The following is a 16,559-nucleotide window of genomic DNA, read 5'->3' on the forward strand; positions in this document are numbered from 1 at the left end:
TCTGGGCCAACATATTTATTAGTACTTTTCAACAGAGAAAATCTTGCTCAACTGAGTAGGTGAAGTCTTAAATAATACAGACTAGGAACATACCCAGAATTCTAGTACAATTGGCAATACAAGAGGTCAAAATGTGTTTTGGCAGAATGCACAGTATTTCACAGAAAGTACAAATAGCAAAATCAAAAGAATAAAACAACAAAAGAAAACTATAATAATCTCAACAGTATTTTTCCTGAAATTAGGAATGTAATGGAAGATACATTAGACCCTCCGTGGGAATATAAAATGAAATAAAGAACAAAATAAACAACTATTCAAATAGTGAGCTTTTCTATGTTTTCCTACCCTTGGGGCACTCCAGTTAAGCTTAGGGAAGACACTACCCCCCAGCGAATTGATAGCTTCTTGGACTTGAGTGTTGAACTCAGGAAACTCTGGTGCCTACAGGGACAGAAAACAAGTCGTGAGCAAGTCAACATCATTAGAAGAGACACAGAATCATGCATGATCAATATCCCAATGGTTTAGTCAGGGTATTAAAACCAGAATTATATATAATGCAAATTATTGTTCTTATTCCTGCTCTCAATTAAATAAAATCACTAAGAAAAGAGTATTTACCAGAAAGAGAAATAAAATAATCAACTTCTTAAATGGTACCTTCCAAAATAATTAAAACCTACATCTCTGAAAACACAGTTGTCACCAAGTACATGGTACATGAGGAACAAATCAGTGGCCCTTTCTGAATACTTACATAATGCTGCCATCTAAAGCCAAGTGTGATGGCATACACCCTGTAATCCCACCACATGGCAAGTTGAGGCAGGAACCAGGAGCTCAAGACATCCTTGACTATGCACCAAGTTCAAGGCAATAGGTGCTACATGATACTCTGTCTCTAAAGGGTCTGATGGAGGGTGGGAAGAGCTGCAGATGAGTGTGCTTTGCACAGCATGCATCAGAACCCAAGTTTAAGCCCTCAGTACAAAAAGGCTGTAACCCCAGCAATGGAGGGCAGAGACAAGCAGGTTGTAAGAGCCCACTACCCTAGGCCAGCCACCCTAACTGAAACGGCAAGCTCCAAGTTTGCTGAGACCCTGTGTCAAGGCAATAAAGAGATAATAAAGAGTAACAGAGGATGATGCTCAGTGTCTTCCTCTGGCCCCGAGAACACGGCACGGATACGCACACACACACTCACACAGTGACTAGCGAGAAAAGAGGAGATGTGTGTGGGAAATTACCTAGACATACGCTCAGGATCTCAGAAATAATAACCCATACTTAAAGTGCCATTAATGCAAAAAGATCACTGAAAATTAAAAACACCAAATGGATAAATTATACCTAAACACTACTATTTACAGTTAAGTTTTAATACAAACAAAGTTAATATGTCCTATTCTTTTTGGTTTAGAGTTAGAAAAAGACATTTTCGAGTAAACAGTAATTCAAACAGTCTAGTGTTTGCTTCAACCAGGAAGTAACAGGACTACTACTGTTCAGTGGGAAGATGCGTTTGATTACCAATAGACCCTGCTTAGGTAAATATCAAGGGGGCTGGAAATGGACTTTTGGAGGAGGCAGAACACAAGAACAGTAACAAACTCTTCCTGGCACTATCAGACTGAAGTAGCCTCTGAAGAGGGGGTTGTTGCCCCCTACTGGGCAACTGCAGGTTCTGAAAAAAAAATCTAATTAAAATTACCCACACAGTACAAAACCCAGATGACTCCTAGGGAGTCTCAAGAGCTAGCCTAGGGAAGAGAAAACAAAACAAAAACAAACAAACGAAAACCTGAGAAGATTCTATTTAAAAAAAAAAAAGGCCAAAAAGTAAGTTCTTAAAATTAAAAACAACTTAAAATTAGAAACAACTCGTTGGTTGATCTGTATCTAAGACTTGATCCCTGGCCCTAAGCATACCAGGCAATCACCTTAACACCGAGACACACTCGAAGCTCTAAAAAGGGTTAACTGTACGCAAGACACTGTAGGCTGGTTAACAAGCTCTCTCATTATTTGACAAACTGCCCCATATCTCTCTTTCACTAGACTACCATCTACTCAGCTTAGACACATCATGAAGATACCCCTCAACGAACAACTGAATTAGGAGTCCTGGGTTCCCTTTTGCCTCTTCTGTCAAAAGGATGCAAACTACTTCCTCATAATCACCAGAAGCTGCTAACCTGGCATTGCCAATAAAAGCCTCTTATCTAAGATCTGCATCAGCAGTAATTTCTATACGAGATACAACTGGGGCAGCAGAGATGGTTCAATGGTTAAGTGCACTGGCGGCTCTTCAGAGGACTTGGGTTCGATTCCTAGCATCCACATACTGACTCCCAACTGTCTGTAACAGCAGTTCCAGGAGAACTTATGCCTTCTGGCCTATACATGAATGTAGTACACAGACATACATGCAGGCAAATTCCCATACACAAAAAATTAAAATAATAATTATAAGAGATACAATTACAGAGACAAATGATTTCACTTCCCTATTCCACAACGTACTGCATTGAAGGACTGGAATATCTCACCCATTTTGCTTTGGTTTTACAGTGCTCAGGACTAACTTCCGGGGTGTGTGCACTTTAGGCAATATGCAAAAAAAAACCCTGGATTAATTTTTATTTGTTTTGTTTTGTTTTTTGAGACAGGGTCTCATGTATCCCAGGCTGGCCTCAACCTCACTATGTAGCCAAACTGGCCTTGAACTCTTGACCCTCCCTCTCTACCTGCATATTGCTGGAGTCACTGACATGCACAACTACACCCAGATCTATTTACTACATTTCAAAAGATGTGACTGTTTCCCTCAAATCCTCAAAATCATTCAACCTTATAAAATACTAAACCATGAATCCTACAGAAAAATTTAAATTATAAAAAGTCTACATATAGCACACCATTATGTGATTTTTCACTATACCTGGACTATGAACTGGGTAAACTGTAGCTAACTCATAATGCTGAGAAAGAGCCTATGTGTATCCTGTCTGAAAGGGATCCAGGTGTCATCTCTCCCAAACCAGAGGGTTACATAGTCACTCAGAACTCCTGATCACTATGGTTTTTGCATTCTCTTTTGAACCAGTTTTAATACCTGCTTGGTTCCTCCAGGAGCTGAGTCAAATCTTGAAAATATGTTACCAAAGAGTTTCTTATCTACATTGGAGTCATGATTTTATACTCTGAAAACTACATATAGTAGTTTGAACACAGAGTCCAGTGAGTTTTTCCCGTTGTAATCGAGATAAACCCCACTTTCATTTGCTATCCCTAGACGTTCTGAGACCTCAGCAGCTGCCTTTCTAATCTGAATGCTGTACCACTCGCTCAGAAAGAGTAGGCTTTCTCTCCCTCTCCCTCTCCCTCTGTCTCTCCTTCCTTCCCTCCTCTCCTCCCTCCCTCCCTCCCTCCCTTCGTGGTCTTGTTTTTAGGAACCACAAAATGCTGTGTGTGAGACATGGGGGAGAGGAGGGGAAGAACTGCAGCTGCGATGTAATATATAAGAGAATAATAATGATTTTTTTAAAAAACAAAATATATACAAAGTTCTATTTACTCGTGTTCTTCAATTGAAACACTGAATCTGGACTACTTAACTCAAACCTTTCTGTGTTCTTGTTTGTTTTACTTTACTGTTTTTTTTCCAGTCAAACAAAACTAAGTTAATTGTTAGCTCTGTCTGTCTGTCTGTCTGTCTGTCCACCTTCCTTCTTTTCCTTTTTAAGTTTTCAAGACAAGGTTTCTCTGTGTAGCCCTGACTATCCAGTAACTATTCTGTAGACTAGACTGGTCTCAAACTCAGAAATTCACCTGCCTCTGCCTCCCAAGTGCTGAGATTAAAGGTGTGCCCCACCATGGCCAGGTGTTGCCGTATATTTCCTTTCTTATCTTTATTAATTAAGGTTTTTTTTTTTTTTTTTTTTTTTACTTTACATGCTGATTGCTTGCAGCTTCCTTTCCCTCCTCTCCTCCCAGAACCTCCTCTTTAAGGGTTCCACATGAAGACCTAGCTGTACAACTGTTGTTATATAACTGCATATATATATATATGTTGTTATATAACTGCATATATATATATATATGCAGAGGGCCCACGTCAGTTCCATGTATGTTCTTTGTGAGCCCCCACGGGCCCGGTTTAGTTGACACTGTAGGTTTTCTTGTGGTGTCCTTGACTCCTCTGGCTCCTACAATCCTTCCTCCCTGCTCTCCCACTGGCTTCCCAAGCTCCGCTTGATGTTTAGCTGTGGGTCTCTGCATCTGTTCCCATCAGTTGGCGGGTGAAGCCTCTGGTGATGATTACGTTAGGCTGCTGTCTGCAAGTATATCTTTAGTAGTATGGGGCTTGGGCTCCCTTTCATGGCATGGGTCTCAAGCTGGGCCGGTCATTGGTTGGCCCTTCCCTTGAATTCTGCTCCATCTTTTACTCCTGCACATCTTGTAGGCAGGACAAATTGTGGGTCTAAGCTTTTATAGCTGGGTTGGTGTTCCAATCCCTCCACTGGAAGCCTTGCCTGTATATTTTCTAAAGGAAAAAAAAATTACTAGGAGGACTGAAGACCCTGACCATCATTTTTAAACTGGTGTATATTCTACATTCAGGACTTTAACTCTACAGTATGCATACTTGTATGGGATTCTAAGAACTTTCTATCACTTGCTATCATACTATCACTTGCTTTTATTTTTTAACATTTTATTTTTGTTTTGTGTGTAACTGTTTTCCCTGCATGTGTGTATGTATATATTGTGTTGTGTGTAAGTCTAGTGTCATAGAGGCCAGAAGAAGGAATCAGATCCCCTGGAACTGGAGCTACAGATGGCTATAAGCTGTCATGTGGGCCCTAGGAACCAAACCTAGGTCCTCTGGAAACACAGCAGTGCTCTTGACTGCTGAGCCATCTCTCCAGTCCCTAAGTACACTTTGAATGAGTTGATTTGGAGGAGGGACACTGAGATCCATCTAAACTGCTGTGTCGTTAAGCTATATTTCTAAATTATAAGTTTCACCATGGTGCTTCTAAAATCTTGATTATTATTTCCCTCTTTGTTTTTGAGACAAGATTTTTAGGCCAAGATGGCTTCCAGATTGCAATCCTCACACCCGAGCCCCCTGAGTGCTTGGATTACATGCCTGTGTCATATTGTCCCTCCATCCCTCTCTGCCTCCCTCCCTCTCTGCCTCCCTCCACCTTTGGGAGGAGTGTTCTCATTTGATGGCTTTTTCCTTATACTAGAGAAGGATTACTTTGGACTTTCCTTCCCTGGACCAGGCTTCAGTATCTCCTGGACTAAGAGTTCTCCATGCATGAGTGTTCCTATTGCCCATCTCCACTTACTTCTATGTAGATTCCTTACTTCTACCTAGAGAACCTTGTTATTTAAATATCCATTAGCTTTTTATTTTAAGATAATGTCAGGCTGATAAGAATACTCACACACCATTTACACAGATTCTCTCTCCCTCTCACCCATGTGCTTCACTACTCTTCGCCAAACTCTATTCTCTATGCATGTCTACCTACTTCTAGTTACATTATGAATTCTTTTCCCATGCTGTTTTAGGCCACACTGCAATTACTAAGTCCCTTTACCCCACATACAGATATAGATAGATATTTATAATATAGATAAATAGATATATATTTACTTTTATAAAAGAGTACAATGATCACAATCAAGAGGCTTACAGAAATAGAACACTATTGCCTAATCTCTAGATGTTACTGAAGCATGCTCACTGTTCTCAAAGAGTGTTTTATAGTAAAAGAAAATCAGAAACTTTTTTCCTCTCTAGAATCCAGTCCAGAAGCATCCACTGTAGTTAGGTGTCATGTTTCATTGATCTCCTCTACTCTCCAACAGTTCTTCTCGCTATAGTCCTTATTGTTCATGACCTTGATATTTTGGAAGGGTATGTAGAGAGCTGGTTTCTGGGACCTGCCATGTTCCCATTATTCTCTTCCATTTCCTTAGTTTCTGACATAGCAAGCTACTGTGGGCCCATTTCACTCTCCCAACTTCAGTCCTGAATTTCTCTAAGAAGTTTCAGGAGAATGATATTCAAAAGCCAGCATAAAGGCATGAAGTACGCTCCCTCCTACAAAAGACATTTATCTATCTATCTATCTATCTATCTATCTATCTATCTATCTATCTAATGTGTAAGTTTATGTGCAATTTGTGTGTGGTGTATAAGTTTATGTGCCATGTGTGTGTAGTGTATAAGTTTATGTGCACTGTGTGTGTGGTGTATAAGTTTATGTGCACTGTGTGTGTAGTGTATAAGTTTATGTGCACTGTGTTTGTAGTGTATAAGTTTATGTGCACTGTGTGTGTAGGTGCCCATTGAGGCCAGAAGCCATAGAGCATGAAATCTCCTGGAGTTATAGATGGTTGTATGCCACCTGACATAGATGCTGAGAACTGAACCCAGGAATTCTGTATTAGTAGTAAGCATTTCTGCCCACTGAGCTATCTCTCCAGTTCCCACTGTTCTGGTTTAATGTTTGCATCCCTCCAAAATTCATGTCAAATCTTAATCCCAACCATAGTGAGGTATGACCTATAGGAATTTAAGTCATGAGGGGCTACACCTTCATGAATAGTTAACAGATTCATAAAAAACATCAGAATCTTCGGGCTTTTCAACTCTGCTGTCTCCTTTAACACAGTCTCACACAGAAACAAGGTGCCATCTTGAAGCAGAGATGAGCTCTCCCCAGACATTATGTGTACCTTGTTCTTGGACTTCCTTTGAGAAGTAAAGTTCTATTTTTTTTTCTAAATTACTCAGTAGAAATGGGATACATGTGACAAGAAAGCAGAGAAAGGAGCTATCTGAGAAGAATGGAAGCACCACGGGAAGGGGAGAAGACAATGGGCAAATGATGAAAAGCAAAGCGTAAAAATATACACATATGGAGACAGCATGCTAACACCCAGTCCTTTATGTTAACCAAGAAACTAATCTTAAAAACAAGGCACTGGGTAGATGGCTCAGTAGCTGGAGGACCTGCTTTTCATGAGTTGATCCCCAGAATTCACATAAAACTCAAGGCCCACATTATGGCACATACTTATAATCCCCTAGTTAAGAGGTGGGAATAGGAAGAAATCTGGGGTTTGCTGCCCAGCTAGCCTAGCCTAATTAGCAAGCTTCAGGGGAATGACAGACTCTATTTCAAAGGAAATGGATGGTGTTCTTAACAATGATACCTAAGGTTGTCTGGAATGCACATGGACATGGACATGTGCCATACCCACCTACATACATGTATACCTGCACACACATACATAATAAATGAATATTAATAAATAAATAAATATCCAGTATACTTTGTTATAGCATCAGGAACAAACTAAGTTAAGTTACATACATATCTACCCATCTATACTATTTAAAGGTGAGCTTATACACTAATCACCATTATCCTCTTTAAGATCCAGGTTGGATGTGTCAATGAATGGATGGTTCCACACCCAAGAGTATATACACAGCACTAAGTGGGTAAGTAACCAAAAAAAGAGGACATAAGGTCCTGATGGGATGGAATGGGGTCTGAGAAGTTAGGGGGATGTAGGTAAGAATATGATCAAAATACACTGCATGCAGGTATGGAATTCTCAAAGAATTCATAAGAATATATCTTAAAAATCTTGGCCACTTGTTGCTTCCCATTTAAGCATTTCTGGATGTCCTCAGTTAACTGTTCTCTCTGCTTTGACATTCGAGCCATTTATATCATCTTTTCCCCTGGTTTACAAACCCTCTGACGGCAGGAATCAAATATCCACCATTGTCTCACCAAGCCCAAATTGGTGGCCTGAGTACAACAGAATCACACTGAATGAAATGGGATTTTCATATGTAAGAGTGATACCCATGGCATCCAGGTAAACAAGACATCAATTTCCCATCTCTGCATCTGTTGGCATGGTGACCTAAGGAAACAACACCACTTTTAGACATCACCATATTTTTTTACAGATCCTTGAAAGGATCTCTCTCTTCAATCAATATAAACAGAAGTACCTTTGAGTAGTACTTCAGTCTCACTTGAAAGGAATAACTTTATGCCATTTAACTATCCTTGAATAAATAAATGCTGATTTTTCACTTTAATTCCCACCATCTGGGAACCTCAGAGTTAATATTTGACTTGATTGCATCTTTCAGAGTCTAACAAAAACGAGCAGAGCATCTAATACGTACTTTTTAATATTTCTTTTGTAAGCAGAAGGGGAAAGCAAGCAAACTGGGCTTGCCTGTCAAACAGTGACAAGTTATTTTTTACACACAGTAAGTGATCATACACAGATAGCAAGCTACTCCAAGGCAAACCCATCAAGCCGGAGGTAGGCACTCAGGCCTCTTGTGTGACAGTGTGAGGCTGCCCCATGCTGTGCGGCTTCCCTCTTACCGTAAGTGTGGCTGTGCTCTCATCATCGGACCACTGCATGAACAAGACAGAAAGAAACACTCAATTTAAATGCCACTGGGATAGCAAAGGCAGTACACTATCTAAAAATGACGCACAGGAGACATCTTTCCCTGAACACAGTGAAGGAGGAGGTGGTTCAGTAGGTAAGAGCACTTGCTATTTATTCAAGCACGAGGACCTGAGTTCTAATCGTCATGGAAAAAGCAGAAGTACATGCCTGGAACCATGGTGTTGGAGTGGGTGGAGGGAATCCCTGGGGCTGGCTGGCGAGGGCTAGCCTAGCTGAAAAACAGTGAGCTCCAGGTTCAGCAAGAGAATGTTTCAGGGAAGGGAGATAGAGAGTGACAAAGCAGGATACTGGATGTTCTTCACGGGCCTCTGCACGTGCATGGGACACATAGGTGTACACAAAGTCATATACTACACACATATACCTTGTGTGCGTGCGTGTGCATGTATGTGTGTAAGATCTACGGAAAGCATTTCAGAGATTACTAAAACAAGGACAGACACTACAGAATATTCTCTACCAACCTGTGTTTCCTCCGCTTCATTACCACTGTCTGACTGGGAGCATGTTGGCGGATCTTCCCTAAGAAAAGATAAAGCAAAAATTAGGTGAGGAAAATACTCTGGTGACATGAGGTCATAATTTCAAATGCATTGAATTTATAAAGTAAAATAAAATAAAGGCAAAACAGATAGCTTTAAGATTGATGAGTAGTATAAAGAAATGTTTACTTCTTGAGACAAAAGCTAATAAAATATAGAACTAATAAGAGTATACTGCCAATAAAAGATGTGAGAATAAAAACGTTCTGGCTGCTCAGAAAGCACTCAAAACACGAAGAAAAACTCAGACTCCATCTCTCCTAATACTGAAAGAATCACCTACAACTTTGGCCCAAATATTTGAGAAAGGGGTAGCAGATATGGAAGGTCAGACAAGATAAGGACAGACAGAGGGAATGGGAAGAGTCATCTACCCAGCCCGTGGAACAGAACAGAGGCAAAACCAAGACCTTTTCTTGTCTTTTCTTTTTTATTTTGCTTTTTTTGTTTTGTTTTCAAGACAGGGTTTCTCTGAAGATCTTTTCTTTAAACAAGGAAAACTGAGCATAGGTGATGGTGTCGAGGATTAATCTGGATCTACACTGAATTATACAAGGAAGCGCATGAAAGCAGGGATGGAGAGAGGAAAGGAGGCAGGCAGGCAGGCAGGCAGGCCACATATTTCTTTGCAGGGTTAGTCTGCTTTTCCTCCCATCACATCCCAGAATGTATTTCCCCATCCCTCTAATTCAGACAGTCATCAAGATTCATTCTGACCCATGGAATCTATCCTAAGCAGCGTCACCTGGTCTACACCTGGCCACCAGAAGTCATGGAATCTATCCTAAGCAGTGTCACCTGGTCTGCACCTGGCCACCAGAAGTCATAGAATCTATCCTAAGCAATGTCACCTGGTCTGCGCCTGGCCACTAGAAGTCCTTACAGCTTCTGGAATGTCCTCACTATTCTGTGAGGAAGCTAGGGCTAGCCTGGCTGAGGATAAGGAGGTCCACGTTATAGTATTAACTGTCAGGTGTGTGAGAGAGGCCATCTTATGATGATCCACCTCAGCCTGTTCACCAAATGACTACATCCATGTGACTTTAACAAGACAACAGAAGACTTGCTCAGGCAGTCTTCTTTTGGAAAAAGATCAGATTTTTACCATATGTATAAACTAATAAGAGACCCTCCCACAGCTTGTCTGACACCAGCAGATATCATGAGATTCCTGACTCTAAAACCAAAGGCTCTGTTACTCATGGGACAGCAGAAAGCATGAGCTCCATCTCCGACACAGTTTCCTCTCGGCCCTCAAGTCTTACAGGGACAGCACAGAGTGGCCCAGGTTTGCAGGAGAACTGGGAGAACATACCCTTAAGGAGCTTCACCCTTTACAAAGGGCTCCCAGGACCTGCTCCAGGCATAACCCAGGGGACACATCTAACCTGCTTTAATCTGGAAGGAGACACCCGTCTGCTTCTCAGGCTGCCCGACATGTACACACTCTTGGAAAGATGGGCAAGGACACAAGCTGGCAGTGGATCTGCTCACCAAGATATGCAGTAATGTGAGAGACTCCATTAGGAAATCAATGAAAAACAAACAAAATGGGCCCTGGTTTAAGCTATTAAGTTTTAGTGCAGTATTACACCACAGTAGCTACAGGATCAAGATGATTATCATGCAACATAAAACACAGAACAGAAAATCCCAGACTATTTACCTAGAAAAAAAAGGCATAAACCAGAATGACATGGAACCTTAGAGCGCATTAAGAGATAGTGAGCTATGTCTTTGCATTTTGAATTTGAGCAATTTTCTGCCTAGAATTTCATATTAAGCTAACTACTCTACTCACCAGTACCAAGCATAAGAGAGAATACAAATGTTTTCATACATAAAAATATCCAAAAGCATCCCCTATACATTCTAGTACTTGTTTCACTAAAACAGTAAACCAAGAGAAACAAAATTGCAACACAGGACCAAGTTCCAGCTGACAACGATGTACTCGCCCTACAGAACTGCCAACTGTAGTCAGAGCCATGAAAAACATGAGCTAAATGTACATGTCTGTAAGAATATCTACAAAATATCAGAGATAAGCAGAGAAAATGAAGCAAAATGTAAAGTATAATTATTTGTTCTACTGAAAATAAAAGATGTCTAGACACCATCATGATACAAGACAGCTGGACATGCCTATGGTTCTAGAAGACTGAAACTGAAGAAATCAGCTGAACCCAGGAACAGACTCACCTGGGCAACATAGTGATACCTGTATCTTAAAGGCAAACAAACAACAACAAAAAACAAAATGTACCTACAGCAGTCAACAGCAATGGCATAATATGCTAAACAGCACTGGTTTATATATAGTTACTATGAAGACAGATGGTATGACAGCTAAGTCAGGCTGGGGAAAAGGCTCAGTGGTTAAAGTGCTTACCACACAAACATGAGACCTCAAGTTCAAATCCCCAGACCCCATGAAAGCTACAGCTAGTAAGCCTGGCACTGTAGGAGGAGCTAAGGTGGGAGGAGTTAGGAGAGGAAGAGGAGGAATAAGGAGGAGAAGAGGAAAAGGAAGAGGAGGAGCTAGGGGAGAGAGAGAGAGAGGAGATGGAGGCGGATGTTCATGTGTCTGTAGCAGTCAAAGGTAGTTGGTATATCTAGGTTGGGTATTGGGTTACACTTCTGATTGTATGGGTATCTTGTTACTGATCATTACCAAATATATAAGCCTTTGATTAATCTTTAAGCATTAGAGTCTCATCTTTCTACTAGGCCAATGTGGGTCTCAGGATTCAAACTCCAGTCAGGCTTAAAGACAAGTTCCTTTGCCTGCTGAGCCATCTTGTTGGCCCAAGATATTCTATACTTTCTTTTTTTTAAATGTAAAATATTTTTTATTTACTTATTTGTTTGTTTATTGTATGTGTGTGTTGTGTGTGATTTTACATGCATGTGCAATGGCATGTATGTAGACAACAGAGAATAACTTGTGGGAGTTAGCTGTCCCGCTTTTAGGGATCAAATTCAGTTTGCTAAGCTTGGCAGCAAGTGCCTTTACATGCTGAGCCATCTTGCCAGCCCAGGAGTCTATACTTTCTGTATTGGACCCTACACCCAGCTGGCACTTAAGCACTGACTCTGGAGTCAGAAGGACAGTTTAAATGCCCAATCCCACAAGGGCAGGTGATCTGTGCAGACTGTACAGTACTGCTTCTAGAACAACTTCCTCCCAGCTGACATCCATCTTGGAGAAGCTCATTCAGTCACAGGATGGTAGAAGGGGAGTGAAATGGTCAACTCTGTGGGGAGGCTCTTCAAGTTCAGACGTAGAGGGCACCACAGAGAAGTACCAGGGAAACCAGGGATGTTACGGCTGGAAGCTTGTCTCTCCAAGGGAAGGGATGTGTATACCTGTTTTCCATCCAGGAGGCTAGATATACACATTGTTAGTAGCCTAATAATCTGCTATATGCATGGCCAGGCCACACCCAAATCCCCCAGACTATTAATGTTTATCCCAAATTCTTCCTTCCTTTTATTTTGACTTTTATTTTGAGCATGGCTTCTCTGTTAATGGAAGCCTTTCTTAGGGGAAATGTCATGTGTACGTTATAGCCTGGTGACCCCTTATGCTATCTATATGACCACACCAGATCCTAGGCTCTTATGCCACAGAATCCACCTTTACTGTACTGGTCACATGTACTTTGCAGAAGATTTCGATACAGTCACACCTTAAGCTTTATTGTGCATACAGGATTAAGATCACTGTTACCAGAAACTTTTTTTCAAAATTGTAAAGTACTTAAATATGTCTAAAATAAACTGCCTGGTGTTAGACTCTAGAACTTTGAACCAGTACTGGTTGACTTAAGTCCTGTTGAACCAAATTTCCTTCTCCCCTTGAGGATCAAATTTCTCTACCATGTAGCATTTTCAGGAAGTAAACAACCCAATGTGTCCAGGAAGTTTATGAAACTGATCAGATTCACTAGGCCTCCCCTCTGCAAGCATGTATAAGTTGTAAGGACTGCTGTGAGACACTTTCAACCAAGACCAGCAGGCTAGCTGAGAGACTTTCAACCAAGACCCGCAGACAAGCTGAGCTGCAGAGACCACCAGGGCTACCTGAGAGAGGGCCAGACTACCTGACCTGCCTGAGAGAGGCCTCTCTAACCTGCTGAGCTACCTGCAGGCTGTGTATTGTGCTCTAGGGCTCCAGGGTGATGCAGCTGTCTTCAAGTTATTTCTGCTTCTACAGGTAACCTCTTGCCCATATTGTTCTAAGTGGCTCCAATAAGCAAATTGGTTCACCAAGTTGGATTTAGGTCTGTCATCGGAGCCCTCTATGAGGTGACTAGACATCTGTTTCCTTCTCCCCAAGAATAGTGTTATATAACACCAACTGACACTGTTTACTGTTATGCAACAGCAACTGACACTGTTCACTGTTATACAATACCAATCCACACTGTTCACTGTGTTATACAACACTGGCTGACACTGTTCACTGTGTTATACAACACTGACTGACACTGTTCACTGTTATACAACACTGACTGACACTGTTCACTGTTACACAACACCGACTGACACTGTTCACTGTTATACAACACCGACTGACACTGTTCACTGTTATACAACACCGACTGACACTGTTTACTGTTATGCAACAGCAACTGACACTGTTCACTGTTGTATAATACCAATCCACACTGTTCACTGTGTTATACAACACTGGCTGACACTGTTCACTGTTATACAACACTGACTGACACTGTTCACTGTTATACAACACCGACTGACACTGTTCACTGTGTTATACAACACTGACTGACACTGTTCACTGTGTTATACAACACTGACTGATACTGTTCACTGTTATACAACACTGACTGATACTGTTCACTGTTATACAACACCGACTGACACTGTTACTGTCACACAACACTGACTGACACTGTTCACTGTTATACAACACCGACTGACACTGTTCACTGTCACACAACACTGACTGACACTGTTCACTGTGTTATACAACACTGACTGACACTGTTCACTGTGTTATACAACACCAACTGACACTGTTCACTGTTATACAACACCGACTGACACTGTTCACTGTTATACAACACCGACTGACACTGTTCACTGTTATACAACACTGACTGACACTGTTCACTGTGTTATACAACACGGACCCACACTGTTCACTGCTATACAACACTGACTGACACTGTTCACTGTGTTATACAACACGGACCCACACTGTTCACTGTTATACAACACTGGCTGACACTGTTCACTGTTATACAACACTGACTGACACTGTTCACTGTTATACAACACTGTTCACTCCACTGTTCACTCCACAAGGCGCTTGTCCATACCTGAGACTCATGCAAGCATCTGATTTGTAAAAAACAACACAGGAGGCTCTTCTGTCCACAGCACAGAAACTTAAAATATCAGGGGTCAATTATACTGTGCATTTTTATACATACTTCATTTGGCAATAGCAGTTTCTTTTTCAGTACAAGAGATTAAATTCAGAACTTAAACTAACTGTGTTAGGAGGGACCGTGACTGAGCACTGCGTGTTTTGCTAGATGAGGGCATGGCTCTTGAGTCAGCACCATCACCTCATGCAGTGTACACATTAAAAACAGATATATGCACTGTAGGTACACACACGCAGATGTACTCACATGCGCACATATACATTTTTAAGTACACTTATGAAATGTTAAGGTCCTTGGCCTTTAATTATACCAAGTTAATGAAGCTCTACTTTAACAATTTTCAGCACTCAGGAGGCAGAGGCAGGAAGATATCTGAATTTGAAGCCAGCCTGGTCTACACAGCAAGCTCAGGACTCCTAGGGCTACACAAAGAAACTCATTTTTTGAGAAACAAAAAACAAACAAACCAAAAGAGTTATCAATGCTAAGAAGTCAGAAATACCAGCCAGAAATCTACACTAAAGGTCCAGCAGGTAATAATGAAGCCAAGCTGGCCTTGCGCCACACATCTTTAATCCCAGCAATCAAGAGACTGAAAAAAAAAAAAGGCTATGTAGCCTACCTGGGCAACATAATGAGACCACGTCTCAGAAATTAACTAAAAAGTAAAAGTTAAATAAAGCTTATGCTAACATTACTGAAAAGAAACACTGTGATTACAAGTGTCAGGTCCATCCCACAGGTATCTGTCCAGCAACTCTGAAGTGTCAGTTCTCAAGAGCTGAGGCCAGAAAAGCTCCTGTTCTCATCAGACTGCACTCATTTAGGGAATGGTGGAAATAAATATCACCACAAAACAGGAGGTGCTGAGGGATGACTGATGTACAGGGTTACTGTTCTTACTGTCCATCCAGCCACTGAGGAGACTGAGGGGGAAGCTTTCCATCTCAGCAGAGGTCTGAATGAAAACCAGAGGGACTCCCAGAGCAGCTGCTAAAGCTCAGAGGGACTGTAACGAGTCATCTGTGAAGAACAAAACGCTGAGGAAGGTGGGGTGATGCCGCTCACCTGTAAGCCTCAGCGGGCAGGACAATGACACAGGTGACCCAAGGCTGGAAGGCCAACCTGGCGGACATAGCAAATGCCAGGCCAGCATGGGAGGGTGACAGAACTCTGTCTCAAAAAACAAACAAGGGACCAAGGAGGTAGCTCAGGAGTAAAAGTACTTATTGTGCAACCGTGAAGACCGAAACACGAATCTCCAGGACCTGCTTATGTGTTTGTTTTGAGATAGGCTTTCACTATATAGTTCAGGCTAGCCTGGAATTTGCTGTGTAGACCAGGCTGGCCTTGAACTCACAGAGAGCCATCTGCCTCTGCCTTCTGAGTGAAGAGGATGGTGTGCCCAGGCTAATCTATTTATTCATGTAAAAATATTGAGATGTAATCAGTATACTGTCTCTGAAAGAAAGGTTTTCTGGCCTAGAAAACAAGCCATCAAAGAGAAATAAGGATGCTGAAGTGTTGCTCTCCACAGTTGGTGGTTCCTGGGGTCAGGGGTCGGGGGGTGAGGGGGGGGGAGGCGGAGAGGAAGGACTCAGTTCTATTTAAAGGGCAGGCCACTGAGAGCTTGACCATGCTCCAGTGAGTACACAGATGACACAGATTGGACTTTTTATTTTCTTTTTCTTGGGGGAGGTCACAAGGGCGGGGAGGCAGACATGGACTTGGAATGAGTGTGACTGGGGTACACAGGGTGAAATTCCCAGAGAACCAATATAAATGTTAGGTTGGAAAGAAAAGAGAATTGTTTTCTCATATACTTTACCTTCCTGAAACCACCAGAGTCCCATCGTCAAGTAGATAGTCTTTCACATTCTGAGGAAGCGGGAGAATGACACTAGGGATAAACAATATACCAAAAAGGCATCATTTAGAAGGACTGGCTACAGTGGGGCGAAGACTCACACAACTCATTTTATAATCATTTGTAAAGATAAAAAAGCATACACATTATTTTAATTTTAACATGGAACAGAGAATGTATAACCAGGAACCA

The 16,559-nt window shown here is 41.6% G+C and overlaps 1 protein-coding gene across 3 annotated transcripts in view; it reads right to left on the reverse strand.

The window, feature by feature from the left end:
- The window catches only part of Cdc123 (cell division cycle 123), a 45,012-nt gene that overhangs the window by 25,344 nt on the left and 3,109 nt on the right, over positions 1-16,559 (reverse strand). For all 3 annotated transcript variants that reach the window (XM_028764816.1, XM_028764818.1, XM_028764817.1), the window contains exons 2-5: positions 16,329-16,400; positions 9,003-9,060; positions 8,448-8,480; positions 349-444 (exon numbers count right to left, since the gene is read on the reverse strand). In XM_028764816.1, the coding sequence (XP_028620649.1) occupies positions 349-444; positions 8,448-8,480; positions 9,003-9,060; positions 16,329-16,400 (259 nt within the window). The remainder of the gene's footprint in view (positions 1-348; positions 445-8,447; positions 8,481-9,002; positions 9,061-16,328; positions 16,401-16,559) is intronic.

This window comes from Grammomys surdaster, unplaced genomic scaffold (genome assembly GCF_004785775.1).
Source record: "Grammomys surdaster isolate TR1022 unplaced genomic scaffold, NIH_TR_1.0 146, whole genome shotgun sequence".
NCBI classification, from domain to species: domain Eukaryota; kingdom Metazoa; phylum Chordata; class Mammalia; order Rodentia; family Muridae; genus Grammomys; species Grammomys surdaster.